The 16,159-nt window shown below is 39.3% G+C and overlaps 1 protein-coding gene across 2 annotated transcripts in view; it reads right to left on the bottom strand.

Moving 5' to 3' along the window:
- Positions 1 to 5,627: 5,627 nt before the first annotated feature.
- Dcun1d5 (defective in cullin neddylation 1 domain containing 5) overlaps positions 5,628 to 16,159 on the bottom strand; it is a 30,473-nt gene continuing 19,941 nt past the window's right edge. Inside the window, exons 5-8 of one of the 2 annotated variants that reach the window (XM_075966860.1) lie at positions 9,204 to 9,312; positions 8,994 to 9,098; positions 7,340 to 7,442; positions 5,742 to 5,944 (exon numbers count right to left, since the gene is read on the bottom strand). In XM_075966860.1, the coding sequence (XP_075822975.1) occupies positions 5,889 to 5,944; positions 7,340 to 7,442; positions 8,994 to 9,098; positions 9,204 to 9,312 (373 nt within the window). In that variant the 3' untranslated portion in view covers positions 5,742 to 5,888. Of the gene's footprint in view, positions 5,945 to 7,339; positions 7,443 to 8,993; positions 9,099 to 9,203; positions 9,313 to 16,159 lie in introns of both variants that reach the window. The other variant, XM_075966859.1, reaches the window with a different exon arrangement.

Here is a 16,159-nt window from a genome sequence, read left to right on the forward strand (position 1 = left end):
AAGGTTTCTTTGTGTATCCCTGGCTGTCCTGGAACTCACTCTGTAGACCAGGCTGGCCTTGAACTCAGAGATCCACCTGCCTCTGTCCCCCAAGTGCTGGGATTAAGGTGTGTGTCATCACAGCCCCGCTATCAATCTTGCTTTAGAAATCCCAGTTCTTCATAACACTAGAGAAAGTCTATGCTGTGGCAGACTGTTTACATTACTTGGGAAAAAAAAATCCCACAAAACTACTCTAAAATTCCATAAATCTTATCATTTCAGCTCTACTACCTGGCTACACACAGTTTACACGTGATGTCCAAACAGCTTTTACCTCTCATGAATGCTTTTCTGAGTCTTTCCACCTTGGCAAATGGCTGCTTTCTTTATGGGCTCCTAAAGTCCCAAACCTTCAATAATTTTTCTTCACACTCCACAGTCTATCAACACAGCTACAGGTGGCTGGAATCTGACCACTTCCATTGACTTTGGCTTTCAAGCACATTTTTTTTTATTATACTTATATATTATCTTTGATGATAACCCTAACTGCTATCTCACTCAATGAAAGTCATCTTTAGACAAGACTGTAATGATAAGCTATGACCAGGCACAACTGTTAACCCCAATCTCTCGCCTCACTTTTTAATGTTTGCGAATACCGTTGCATTCATCCCCGTCTTGAAGACAACTACACCACCAGCTCATGGCCTCAGTACACGATATTCTTTCTGCCTGGAATACTCTACTCCCAAACACTGTCCTCATTAACTTCCTCGGGTCTATTTGGTTTTAACACTAAATATGGTCTATTTAAAACAGCAACCCTGGGCCAGAGGGATAGCTCAGCAAGCAAGTAAAGATACTTGCTGATAGCCTGAGGACCAGTTTGAGCCCTAAGAACCAGAGTGGAAGGGAAGAACCAACTCCCACAAGTTGTGCTCTTACTCCCATGTGTTTCATAGGCATGAGTGCACAAGCACACACACACACACACACACACACGCGCGCGCGTGCGCGCACAATTAAAACAGCAACCTACACTTACTCTTCAAACCTTTCCTCAGCTCATTTCCCAAAACAGTCTTGTTATTATACATATCCATCTATTTCACATAGCAATTAAGATGAAAAACACCATACAGATCAGACTATGCGTTCTACGCTTTGCTGTATACTCAGGAGACTATTCTTGATATAAAGCAGAGAGCTGAGATTATTGACTTCATGATCTAGTCTAAGAATATAAACAAACACATGGTGGACTAAAGAGCAAATATGGCAAATACCAGGGATTGAATCTAGTACTTCACACATTGTTCAAGCACTTTACCACTGAGCTATGTCCTCCTTCAGTAAGAAAATAAACTATTGAATCATTTTTTGTTCGTATACTAAGATATACTGACTTACTATTCGTCATATGCTGTGAAGTGGTATCTATTTGAACTTCTTTACAGTACTGATAAATACTACCAATAGTATTTTACAAAAGAAACTGAAGATGACAGAGTCAAGTAACTTGTCTAAATGTTGCATGGTATTTGACAAAAAAACAAAACAAACAAACAAAAAAACTCCAAGGTGCTTAGCTGTTGCTTCTAGGAACTTACAAAAACAGTATAGGTACTCCACTTATAATACTCAAAAACTTCATTTCTAAGACTGGTGAATTAGTAATTCTAAGTTTTAAATGACAAGTTATCACAAGTATTGTTCTTCCCTCTTTGTATGATTCAAATGTGACTGGCAGCAGGCTGGCCCAGTGCACTGAAAGGCTTCTAGCCAGATCTACAGTTAGAATCAATGGGGAGAGTTGTGTACTAACAGAGCAGAGAGAGCTGAAGGCAGGTACAGCAAACGTGCGACTAGTCCTTAAGACAGGAGCCAGGAGAACTGTGTGCAGCCTTAACAGGTAAAAGTGTCAACAATGTGCACAAAGTTTATGACAGAAACTCATTTTTCTAGTTTATAAAAGCTAACCATAAAAATTACATTGCTGCAAGGTGGTGGTGACGCACACCTTTAATCCCAGAATGTGGGAGGCAGAGGCAAGATCTCTCGAGTTTGAGGCCAGCCTGGTATACAGAGTAAGTTCCAGGACAGCCAGGACAACACAGAGAAACCCTGTCTGGGAGGCAGAAAAGTTACTTTGCTTTTGGCACTTCAAATCCATGAACAGAAAATGAACCTTATATAATCTATGTGGTTGTTACTAAGTAATAAAACTGTATTCATTGAGCTCTAAGATCCAGAGTATTTGAGAATTTGGACTAGCCTTTCCTTCTGGGTTTACCGAAAAGGATCTTGCCTCTGATGCTCCCTGTGGTGCTTTCCAGTTTTTGCAAGAAATGACAGACCTTGAGAGAATTCCTCTCCAGTAGAAACAAACTTTTCTTCAGCAATAGGATTGTTGCTTTTTAAGACACACTTAAAATACGTTATTAAAGAGCCTCCACTTACTTAGATACCTGGGAAAAATGTAGAAGCTATACATCAAAACTTTAGGCTATATGACCTTACAAGACAGAACAAGATTTTACTTTGTCATAAATTACTATCCTGATAGTATTAGCAAAAATCAGAAAATAAACACGTTATTCAGGGAGTCTTAACACTTGCTCCTGAAGTTTCATTATCGGTTCACACTTTCTAAATCATGAGAAAGATCATGTTCTATTGAACAAACAGAAAAAAGTGAAATGACCATCAGCAAGTTATTTTGTGTGTCCTGAATCTGAGCAATGTCAAATGCCTTAAGTTCAGTTATCTCACCCCATCTCACAACCTACTCACCCAAAGTGAAGGGACTCGGTACTGTTTAAACAGTTTTGGTTTGCTAAGTGAGAAACATTTACACGTAAGAGACTCCCAAGGGTCATCTAGCACTAACACCCTCATGGAACTTTTCCATTCCATTAAAAACTAATCTAGACTAGTTCAGAGTAAAAACACACCAATAAAACCTATACATTCGTTATAAATTAAAGTACTAAGTCAGGCCAGGCGTTGTGGTTAATACCTGCTGTCGAGCCATCCCTCTGGTTAGGGCTGGCCTAAGTTACATACACAATGAGTTCAAGATCAGCCTGCGATACAGAATGAGACGCTGTGTCTTGAGAACCCATAAAAACATAAAGAATTTCACCGTCAACACTTAAACAAGCCGTACCTAACCAGTTAGATAAGTGTGTTACACATTGGACCTGAATCTCTGGCAACACTTTATTAAAAATGACTGGCCCCAAAAGGCTATGGAGACTAACTCTAGCCATTCTGCTAAAATGCCACAGCTGGCTCTACTTCTGTGTGCACATTTTATGAGAACGCCATCCCCACATTATAAAGCACCATAGGTATTTCATTCTCCATAACACAATAAATCTGAACACTTGAGACAGGACCCCGGAAAGGCACTTCAGGCTTAAAGGGGGAGGCACATTTAAACTGTAGGCTCCTTTCTGCTGTCCCCACCACAATGACACACTGTTCACAAATACAGAATGCCAAGGGACACTGTCCCCACCCCGACAAATAAATCTGGGCAGAGTAAATTTGCCTTTCAAGTAGGTGAATGTTAAAAATTTGAGGGATGAGATATACATGGAGCAAGAGTAAAGACGACATAACTGGAGTGATGATTTTAAGGAAAAAAATCAGTGAATTTAAGTTTAATTTCCAGATTCTTTATAACAAATGAAACACATATGCTCTCATATGCTGTGCTGCTTCCTAAGGCCATCAACAAGATCTGAGTATTTTTCACTTGAACAATTAGACGGGAGAGAGCATTCGTCCAGGTTACAGCCTGGAAACTTGTGACATTTCACTTACATAGATTTGGAAGCTAAAAAAGAAAACAGGACAATATTCTCCAAATTTAGAAGTTGTACCTTGGAGAAAAGACAATAAAATTACAAATTCAGAGGCTGGAGAGATGGCTCAGCATTAAAAGCATTGGCTGCTCTTGCAGAGGACAGATTCTGTTCCCAGCACCTACAGAGCTGCTCACAATCATTCTCAATTCTAATTCCATGAGCTTCGATGTCCTCTTCTGAACTCCACGGGCACCAGAAGCATGTGGTGCAGACATACATGCAGGCAAAACACTCATGCACATAAAATGAAATAAATTAATCTAAATATTTTATATTATAAATCAAAAGGTCTAGACTGGGTAAATACATAGTAGTTCAGTGGTAGAGCACTTGCCTAGTATATATGTCAGATGACCATGTTCAATGCCAAGTAACCATGCCCCCACAAAAAGTATAAAACGGTAAATGTTTCCTTATAATAAATTTTGTTTTAAAACATCATTTGTGATGTTAAATAACACTGTTGGCATGCTAAGTTCTACTACCTCAACTCGTCTCAGATCTACAACGAATAATCCAGGAAAACGACCCAAATCTGAAAGACTTTAGAACAAACCTGTTATTTCTCACTGCCCTGTCAATGTTCTATACAGCCAGGCAAATTAATCTTACTAAGAAGGCAAGTAGAGAATTAGCAATTGTGATCTCCTTACTCGTCAACCAAAAGACAAAGTTTTCAGAATGATAGTCTCCCTTAAGAAATCAGTACTAAATGTCATTCATTAAAAATAATCACCATAAAAAAAATCAACCTTTACTGTAAATCCCAATTGAAATTGTCTTATGGGGTGTATCTACTTCTTCCTACTCATACAGGAACCAGAAGTACTACTCAAGCTGGGGTGTGTGAACTTTTGAGTATCAACAGTTCCACATACCTAGAACACGGGTCAATCTTAAAAAGCAATGGACAGCTAGGCTTGGTGCTGATCTAAAATGTGCTTTCCACATAAACTATACAAGGATGCCCACTTTTCTGCTAGTAGTCTACTCTGTGATAAGCAATAGCAAATGTGTGGCTGTGAATGTAAACTGCCTCACTGGGGATAGGGTGTAGCTCAGGGCAGAGGCTCACATAAGCAAGGTCCTGTAGCCCTCACAAGAGACCAAAGTATATGGCCTCCTGAGCTGTACAGTTACACCAAATCTCTCGTACTTCCTTACTGTTTATCTTCCCCTCCAGTGTGTATCATAATCAAGCTCAAGTATTCTATGGCAGACAAAGTGCTCTCAGCAAAACCCCATATATCTATCTTCATGGCTAAAAACATGCTAGTTACTAAATAATCACAAGAAAGAACACGACTTCAATAATGGTTCTAAAACTTTTCTTAAGGATGTCTGACCTTGCTCTTGCAAACAAGAGCTTTGTAACTTAATAGAAATAGAGAAAACTTACAATTCACATGAAAAATGCTTCCTGAAAACACTTATGGTTAGAAAATAAGACAACTTGAACATAATCTTTCCAATCCTATATTCTTTAGATAGGTTTGTACATAAACAGTTTTTATAGAAACCTAAAATTGGAGTCCTTCCCATACTTGTAGCTGCAATCAGAAAACAGTATCCCACAAGCTAAAGTTACCATGCTTTCTAATTATGCCAAGAGGAGTATCAGTAGCCACACCATTGACAGGTACACTTCCAAATATTTATACTGCTTAAAATCTTTAAAGTTCTACAAACTCATGGTGATTTAGAACTTCAAAAGTTAAAGAAATAAAAATTTACCAAAATAAATACCACTGACACTCAATGGACATCTTCACTTTAAGGCCTTTGTCACAAATCTGAATCTTTATTGTTCTGAAATAAATGTTAAAAACATAACTTGAAACAAAAACGTCAATATTCAGTCTCAGAAGACGTGTGGCTCAATGCCCATCACATGTAACAAGAAAACTTCCTTTAAAAAAAGGAAAAAGTACTATGAGGAGTCTTTCGTGAGTGAAAACGCCCCTTGTATATCCTCCCTCTTCCTGCATTTTCTTCACGAGATCTGTATGTTCTTCACAACAGTTCTTGCTATGATGTTTGACGGATTTTTTGCCACTCCACAAATTCATCAAGAAGAACAGGCCCTAGACAAAAGAAATAAGTTTTGTATAATTCAGTAAAGTTATCCTTGTAACAAGCTCTGAGGTGGCAAGAGCCCACCTACTCTACCCTGTCCTTCATTTACCACTTTCAGTTTCGTTTATCCCCCCAGGGTTATCTCCTTCTCAAGGAGTGTTTCATGAACACCCTATGATTGAGACAAAAAACTAACCTTTTCCCCACAGCACTAGCATTTAAAACTCAGAAAACATATTTCTGCTATATCAAGAAGCAAGAGCACTTGTTAAGGGGGTGTGGCCACATAAGACTGATTTTATTCTAAAGATAAGACACAGTAAAAAGAACAGCATAAAGCAAATGCCAAATACCTGACTGACTACTATTCTAAAAAATGAGTTTTATAATGTAGAGGTTTCAAATGTTTACCAACAAAAGCCAAGTGGGCAATTTCAACGAGTTCAGTATTTGTGATGTATGGAATTCAGTATTTCAAAATGTATGAAAAGTATGACCATGAAGAGATATGCTTGTCTTGTTTTTCTCAAAACATAAAACCTCTGGGTGTTCTTTTCTCTCTTGCTTTTTAGCAGACCATACAGAAACAGCCGGGCAGGCAAAGCAGTAAATGGCAGTGTTGGAACACTGTGTGGACTGCCAAACTGGAAAGCAAGCTCAACACAGCCACTACTTGGTTCCAACCTCTGAAACCTACAAAGGAATACAGGTGCAATGTGTCAGATTTTCTGATAGCTCAAAAAATTTACAATTTTTCTTTATGTCAAGCCTCTCAGTTTTAAATGTTGGCTCAACACACACAGATATCCACATCTGGCAGCTCTATGTAGCTCTTGGGCTATTAGCCTACTGCAGAAAATGATTATTTCTTCAAACAAGAATTAAACTCTGTGGTCCTGTAAGGAAAGAACATTACAAATGGGAGGCAGGCTGTCCCTTTGGCACCTTGCTTTGTGTCACAGTGTGTTATTTCCATTTTCATTATAAAGCAAGACACCTTTCCTTGTGAACAGTGAAACGCTACAGCACTCCAAATGACGGTAGAGACTTAAAGTTTAAGAGTTCTACAGAATTAATTTGGCTTATTTGTTGTGCCTTTGTCCTTTTAAATTCATGAGTGAAACTTTTCTTCTGCTGAAAAGGCAGGTACAAGTAGGATTTTGGCTTCTTGGTTGAGAAATGATCATTTAGCTGTAACGTCTAGTCACTGAAAAATCAACGTTTTTATTCTCTAGCATAGTTTTATTTTATAACATTGCTGAATCTAGACTCCCTCCCCACATTCTGATTAAATAATGAGTTATTGTTACACTGTCCAAACTGTCTGTCAATGCCTCAGAATGCATAAACATGTTTAACATCTTTAGGAATTTTATTTTCACAGGAATGCATGATATACTTACAAGCACCATCTTCATCGTAGTTACTAAGATCGGCATGAACTGTCCTGCTGAATTCTAATACATTGTACCACTGATCTTTGTTCATAACACGATACTTTGATTGCTGTGGAAAATATGATATAAAAATTTGGACTACAGAACCAACATTCTTATTGGGGCTTGATTTTAGTGACTCTATCCATTTATTTGGCCTTTCCTAAAATATTTCTTCCTTTCTTAATTACTTGCTGTTCTAGATTCATTCATATTATCATGTATTTTCTTTTCTGAAAGGCAATATGACTAACACTGAGACTTACATATGTGTACACCCATGTGGCTCTCAGCTAGAACCTATCCTATATGTGGTTGGCCTGACTGCGTGGTTTCCACTATACATTTTGAAGAGGGCATCTACAGTAGTAGTGGGAACAATAAGAGCTTGGATCCATACTGCAATGTGGACATTCAACTAAGTGCTCTCTGGAAAGTTACGTCTGTGGCAGAGAACTTGGTGGGCAGGCGCTCTGGGTTCTTTCTCCAGCAGTACACTAGTTACAGTGACACACACCTGTGATCCTGACTTGGGAAGCAGAGGCAGGATGATCATCAAGACTGTCAGTGTCACCCCTCAAAACACAGCCTCTCCTCGTAAAACAAAACCCAACCACCAGCACCACCACCACCAACAACAACAACAACAAAAATGAAAACCCAACACTAAGCTAACCCTCCCCTCCCCATCTCCTCAGCTGCTAAATTATAAAACTTGCTTGAACATATCTTGTTCTTTTCAGAGCCCCACAGAAGTTAATATTTTTTTGTATTTAGCTAAATGTATTTTTGATCAGCAGGAAGAAGATATGTATCATTAATCAAAAATATTAATTTTACTAGTGCCAAAAACTGACTAGCGTACAGAACTCACTACCCAGGCTTGCAACAGAACTGCTCTGAAAAAGTTACTGTGACAAGTACACAGCATGGTGAGATGGTATTTCTAACAGAGAAGGAATAGTTAAAATATGCCCCCAAACTAAAGTTTAAAGATTTAGAAAACAAAACAAGGCAAAGCAGCAAGTGGGAAAGCAAGTGCCTGAGAGCTGGCGCACAGGGGCAGCACAGCTCGCTACCGCAGGGTAGTGGATGACCGCTGCAGCCATGGCATTGGAGGGTGCAAAACATTAACACTGCAGAGTCAGATTAGAGAATAAAAGTTTATTACTAAAGTAAGCTCTACTGTATATGTTTCTGCCTAAGGCTAGGGGATGTAGAGTGGGAATAACACAGGAATTGGTTGAGATTTATGTACTAGCATCAACTTTTTCTCACCAAAACCTCAAGAAATTAAGTTTATAAGAAATGTCTATGCTAAAATGTTTTTACAGGGACTCCACCAAGGTAGAATGAAAATCCCTTAAAATTGTTTTAATGTGGTACAAGAGAACAAATGAAAAGCATATATTCTGTCACCAAGTCACACTCCCGGTCCCACACAGCTCAGGTACAGAATATATAAATAACACAAACTTTTACCTAAAACAGACAATAAGTATATAAATATTTTAGCAGACTTCTTTAATTACTTATGTAGAATCTTTTAAAGCACAAAATTTGTTCCTTAAAAGTGTATTTTCAATACAATTTTCAAACATTTTAAAATATCCATACATACCTCCAGGTACTGGTAAAATACTGAAAAGAGTGGCCACGTTCTCCCGAGCAGCAGCGCTAACATAGACTTAGCAGTATCAATATCAAGACTTCTCTGATCCTTATCCTACAGTATTAGTGAAAAAACAAAACAAAACGAAATAAAACAAAAAAACGTAAGTATGCCCATAAAATGAAAGCACTTAGGATCTGAAGGGGAAGCTGTACTCACCCTTGCAAAATCAAAGGCGTATCGGTAGATATTCTTAAATGATGAGATGTCATTCAGCTGTGAGCGCAGAAAATCAAACCTGCTCTGTAACTTTTCTGTGCAGTCACACCTTAAAGACAGAGGCCAGAAAAAGTATTCTAAGACCAAGTGCATATAGAAACATTGTTTAAGTCTAGCATTTTCACAATTTAAAATAACAGACATATTTTAAATTACCAATGCAATAGTAAAGCAGAGGAAATTTGACAATCAGAATATACTGTAATAACTTCAAGAAAAATAATCATCTCAATCAAAAATTCCAAATAAAATCACAACCATGTCTTGGTGTGAAGATCAGAATGCCTGCCTAGTGGGCTCCAGATCCCATTTTAAATCCAAGCAGTGGCTCTTCTCCACTGTGGGATGAGCCAGTGATAATCAAGTTATTACCACACTTCTTTAGAAGGTTTTTAGGCATCAGCTTGGTGAAAAAGATAAGCCACGAATAGTGTTAAAAGTTTAGGACACCAGCAGGGCGGTGGTGGCGCACGCCTTTAATCCCAGCACTTGGGAGGCAGAGTCAGGCCTCTGTGAGTTCAAAGCCAGCCTGGTCTACAACAGCTAGTTTCAGGACAGTTAGGGTTGTTAGAGAGAGAAAAACCCTGTCTCGAAAATTAAACCAAAAACCAACCAACCAAACAAACAAACAAAAAGTTCAGAATACCAGAAAGGAAATTAATGTATTAACTGACCTAATCCCAAAACCAGATTCCCAGAGTTTTGGTCAACAAAATTGAGACCAATTACCAAAGCACTCAACTTAAGGTGCAAATACAAAGCTACAAACAAGTTGCCTTTATTATTTCTAAAGATGAAGTAAGCAGAACACCTCAATCAATGAAATACTCCAAAGTCTTGCTGGTTTTCTGATGCTGATAAGCAAGATTACCAGGATCTCTGGTCACCTCCCATATCCTTACTGCACTCAAGGCCTTTTCATTTTCCATTCTCAAAAGTCACAGCTATGCTTTAGCACACCTTATTTTCTCTATTGGAAAGGATGAGAAGCAGAACTCAAGGCCTAACTCAAACTTGCCACCTGTATGAAACCACCAGATTCCCTTTGATTGAACAGGGTATAGCTAGTGCAACTACAGGATTCCATTCAAAGTGAATTTCAGAATTCATGATGCAACACAGACACTTGGTATTCTAAAATTTAACCAAGATTTTCAGTATCTTAAGTCAGCAATGTGAGGGATTATGTGGGATGGGCCATAGTTCTATTAAGCAGAAAAGATTCTGGTACATCACTATTGTTAATTAAACCTTTAGTACCTTTTTGTTTGTTTGTTTGTTTTTTGAGACAAAGTTTTTCTGTGTAACAGTACAGGCTGTCCTGGAACTAGTTCTGTAGCCCAGACTGGCCTAGAACTCACAGAGATCTGCCTGACTCTGCCTCCCGAGTGCTGGGATTAAAGACATGTGCCACCACTACCCAGCATAACCTTCAGTATCTATAAAGATGCCATGTTACCTGTTTGATACACTGATATTTTTTTTAAATATTTATTTATTTATTATGTATACAATACTCTGTCTGTGTGTATGCCTGCAGGCCAGAAGAGGGCACCAGACCCCGTTACAGATGGTTGTGAGCCACCATGTGGTTGCTGGGAATTGAACTCAGGACCTTTGGAAGAGTAGGCAATGCTCTTAACCTCTGAGCCATCTCTCCAGCCCCCCTGATAAGATATTTTTAAAAACATTCCTTGCTAGCTTTGATAGCAATCTTATAGCATCAGAAAATGAACTAAGAATTATTTAAAAACTACTTTGCGAAAACTTATTAAATACTGCAATTAGCATCTGTCCAAAAAAAAAGATAGACTTGTAACTATAACATTCAAATTTTCTGTTTCTTTTTAACTTATTTTTACTATTTAAATTTTTCTGATCATTCTATCACTTAACATAAAATCTTACTTAAGAAGACATTAATTATAAGGATGGAAGACGAGAGTATGCATTCTATACATGTATGACATTGTCAAAGAATAATTTTAAGTAATAAAACAATCCGATGCTGATTAATATTAAGTATGATATTTTTAGCCTAGTATCATTTAGTTTTTTATTCTTGTTTTCTTTTCCAATATAGCCAGAATTTCAGTCATTTAATATAGCATGAGAGATCGCATATTTTTCTTTTTTTGTGCAATTTACGTCTATGTGACCACAAATTTTGTTAAGGAATTACTGCTTCTATTGTGCAATTCTGAGTGATAACTTTTGCAAGATGTGTTTCAGGAGTAGTAAGCATAAACTTCTTAAAATAGGTTTAAGAGAGAATGAGGAAAAGACCCAGAGAAAACGAATACCAATAAAATCTTCCGGTGGCTACAGGAGGGGCAGTAACCAAAACTAGGTAAGAGAGCAGTGGGTCCTGAAACTTACTGACATACGGTGGCAAGCCCACTCAGGTTCTTTTTGCCTCAGATATCCTTGCCGCAGATGACAGAAAGTTGAATGTGGTGGCAAATGCCTATTAATTCCAACTCTGGGAAGGCAGAGGCAAAAATACAACCATTGGGGCTAGAGAAGACAGATGACAGTGGAGTGAATGAAGTGTTTGTCATAGAAGTTTGAGGAAAGAGTGAGTGACAGGCAGACATCAAGCTCTGTTCTTGTTCTCTCTCCCTCCCTCCCTCCCTCCTCTTCCCTTTCTCTCTCTCTCTCTCCCTCTCTCTCTCTCTCCTTTTTATTGAGACAGGGTTTCTCCGTGCCTTAGCTGTCCTGGAACTAGCTCTCGTAGACCAGGCTGTCCTCAAACTTGAGATCAGCCTGCCTCTGCCTCCCGGGTGCTGGGGTTAAAAGTGTGTGCCACCACCACCTGGCCTGAGCTCTGTTTTCAACTGAGGGACCCTGCCTGTAGAATACAGAGTAACTGAGGATGACACATTGGACTCCACACTGACATGCACATGAGCCCACATACCACACACACAGAGACAGGAGAAAAGCAGAAGAAAACCAAATACTACTGGTCTAAAAAAATCCAACAATGACTCCTAATGACATTCTGCTATACTCATAGATAGCCTTATTCAACCATTATCAGATAAGCTTCCTCCTGCTGCAGACGGGAATAGAGACCCACAGTCAAACATTTTGTACCACAGAGAGAGAGAGACCTTGGAACACACAGCTCTAAACGGGATGTCTTCATCCGATCTCTCCCCTCCAAGCTCAAGGAAAGGATGGAGGACACAGAAGAGGCCCTCTAAAACGACAAAGCTCACGCGAACTCAGAGACTGCAGCAGCACGGGCAGGGCCTGCCCAGGTCAGCACCAGGTCCTCTGCGTGTACACTACAGCTTCCAGTTCAGCACTGTCATGGGCTCCTGAAGGTCTGAATGGGTGGATCTAACCCCATGCCCTCTCCTGTTGGCGTGTCCAACTTCAATATGATGGTTTTTGTTTTATCTTATTTTAGTTAACAGCAAAACAATTTTCTTGGGGGGGGGGGGAGCTGGAGGTATAGCTCAGTTGATCCAGTACTTGCCCAGCAATGCCCCAGGTTCAAGAAGACTAGAAAGAAGTAACCTGAGAAGGCAGAAGGCTCTAACTGTGAACACTATTCCAATCAACTCTCACCAAATATAGTGCTCCAACTCTGACAACAGCAGCAGAGACTGAATTAGTGTCCTGCCATATTTATGTTCAGCAGAACACAGTTAAGACAGATCCCTCAAATCCTACAGTGTCACAGAAGCTACACAAGAGCGCCAACTTGTGCTCACTCGGGAGTAACAAGCAGCCAAGCTTCCTCTGTCTAGGGGTGCTGTCAAGTTTCCTTGATGACGAATTAAGGCCTTAACCATCACTCAGTAGTAACAAGGACACAACTCCAATGGGGTCAGTGACAATGCGTGGAATAATAACAACACACGCCTACCAGTTCCTGACCAAGTGTCAGGATACGGGGTTGGGCCTAAACTCTTACTCCCGCTCAAGAATAATACAACACATCCCCCGTTGAGTGTAGAATGGTAGCTTTAATTTCTCCCTGCACCTACCAGTAAACAGCAGACCCTTACTGCTGGAATGGTGGCACAGTACACTAATTAAAAAACAGAAGGACTAAGATCTAGGGTCTCTGGCATAATATCCAGGTTGTCCAAGTTTCAACAGAAAGATTACTTACCACAACAAGGTAGATTTCAAACAAAATGTTTAGACATATCTCGCATTTTAAAGCCGCTGTCATAAAAATGCTTCAAAGATTATCATGAACTTATTAAAACAAGCAACAGAAAACTGCAAAAAAAAAGGGAAGAAATCTACAAAAGAAAGGTGCAATGAAGAACAAAGTGGAAATGTTTGCACTACAAATTATGTCCTCACATTTCAATGACATGTGTTCTAAACAGACCAATTACAAGATAAACAAAGTCTGGGATCATAAAGTAACAAAAACCATAATCCAACTAGATACACTGTTTATGAACAAAGAAACTTCAAAATAGAAGTATGCTTAAAGCAAAAGACTGGGGGTGGGGGAGGATGAATGCGAGCAAAGCACAATATATATTATAAAATATAATGAGACTCATTATTTTATGATTAATTTAAACATTTGATTTTAAGAATGACAACAGATTTGAAAACAACCTATCATAGGAAACAGTCAAAAGAAGGCACTAGTGACTGTATTTGTATCAACTAATGGGACCTCAGAGCAAAAAAATGATCAGAACAATTGGGAACCTGAAATGACCCTATCCTTGAGCAATACTGACGAATATCTTGCATATCATCCTAGAACCTTCATCTGGTGATGGATGGAGATAGAGACAGAGACTCACACTGGAGCACTGGACTGAGCTCCCAAGGTCCCAATGAGGAGCAGAAGGAGGGAGAACATGAGCAAAGAAGTCGGGACCACGAGGGGTGCACCCACCCACTGAGACAGTGGAGCTGATCTACTGGGAGCTCACCAAGGCCAGCTGGACTGTTACCGAAAAAGCATGGGATAAAACTGGACTCTCTGAACATGGCGAACAATGAGGGCTGATGAGAAGCCAAGGACAATGGCACTGGTTTTTGATCCTACGCAATGTGCTGTCTTGGTGGGAGCCTAGCCAGTCTGGATGTTCACCTTCCTAGTTATGGACGGAGTGGGGAGGATCTAGGACTTACCACAGGGCAGGGAACCCTGACTGCTCTTTGGACTGGAGAGGGAGGAGGAGAGGAGTGGGGGGAAGGGGAGAGGGGTGGGAGGAGGGGGAGAAGAGTGGGAGGAGGGGGAGGGAAATGGGAGGCTGGGAGGAGGTGGAAATTTGTTTTTTTTTTTTGTTTGTTTTTTTTGTTTTTGTTTTTCGAGACAGGGTTTCTCTGTGGTTTTGGAGCCTGTCCTGGAACTAGCTCTTGTAGACCAGGCTGGTCTCGAACTCACAGAGATCCGCCTGCCTCTGCCTCCCGAGTGCTGGGATTAAAGGCGTGCGCCACCACCGCCCGGCATTTTTTTTTTAAATATTTATTTATTTATTATGTATACAATATTCTGTCTGTATGCCTGAAGGCCAGAAGAGGGCGCCAGACCTCTTTACAGATGGTTGTGAGCCACCATGTGGTTGCTGGGAATTGAACTCAGGACCTTTGGAAGAGCAGGCAATGCTCTTAACCACTGAGCCATCTCTCTAGCCCGGAAATTTGTTTTTTTTTATTCTCCTTTTATCAATAAAAAAAAAAAAGATCAGAACAGAGAGGATAATTGTATAATGGCAAAAGATCAACCCATCAAGACATCCAATATACATCAAACAAAGCTGTAAAATACACGAAGACAAATGACAGGGCTTTGAAGTGTGTGTTAGCCGTACAGTACCTAAAGGCCCAGGCAATGGAGTAACCAATCACTGAGTCTGTCATCAGTTCCTATCTAATGTGGTACCTAATCTACCCAGGTCTTAAAGCAGGTCTTGTTATTAACATGCATGATAGGTAGCTCTCAGGGGACCAGGAATATGATACAGGTGATTCACAACAGAAGCCAAAGAGATGCCAGATGTATAAATCCTGACACAGTGATCCCTCTCATCATTTCTGGCCTTGGGTTATTTCTGTAATTTATAAATGAATATGCCTTTTCAAAACAAACCCTTAAATTTTATAGAGTTCTTAACCATTTTCCGAGGAAATTACTTCTTTGCACCTAGTCTGTCATACCACCATAAATGGGATCATTTTTTTTTAAGTCTAACTTGGCCAAGTCTACTTCCTTAAAATATGTTTCATGTAAAAATAAGAAAAACCTATTCTGACTACTCATTAGAAATTAATCTCTCAGTAGCTAATGTCAAACAGTACAAAATTACTAAGTGAAACAGTAAGCAGTAGTAGAAGTTAAAAATACATTCAACCTCTACCATGGGAACATGTAAAAGAAACATGTCTCATATCACATATTACTATAATGATGTTTGGAAACTTGGGAGCCTTTAGGATCTCCACAATAACAGCTAAAGTGTTCACCGGGTACTCCATAGTTACTTATATTTTCTCCCTTCTCTGTCATGACTTAAATCAGGGCCTTATCTTTTACAGGCTTGTAACTTCAAAATGCTTTCCACATCTTTAGAATACAACCTATTTTCTCACCCAAAAATGCAAATTCTTAAGTAAGACTTGTTATTCAATACGGCAAAAAATTAAAATTAAACAAGGATTCCCAATATTCAAAGTTATTCATTTCCTTAACAAAGCTTAATTTAATAGCATAACATAGGGCCTGTGACAGGAGGGGAGTCCTACTTTCCTGGATAGTATCATAGGAGACTCTAAAAGTATGTTATGTAAAGCATGACCACTAAATCTAAATCACAAGACAGGTGATGTATTTAATTATAAAAAACTTATTAAAGTTTCTATCTGAAGGGAATTTAGTACAAAAGAACACATCAAACACAATC

The sequence above is a fragment of the Microtus pennsylvanicus genome, chromosome 3, assembly GCF_037038515.1.
Source record: "Microtus pennsylvanicus isolate mMicPen1 chromosome 3, mMicPen1.hap1, whole genome shotgun sequence".
Classification (NCBI taxonomy): Eukaryota; Metazoa; Chordata; class Mammalia; order Rodentia; family Cricetidae; genus Microtus; species Microtus pennsylvanicus.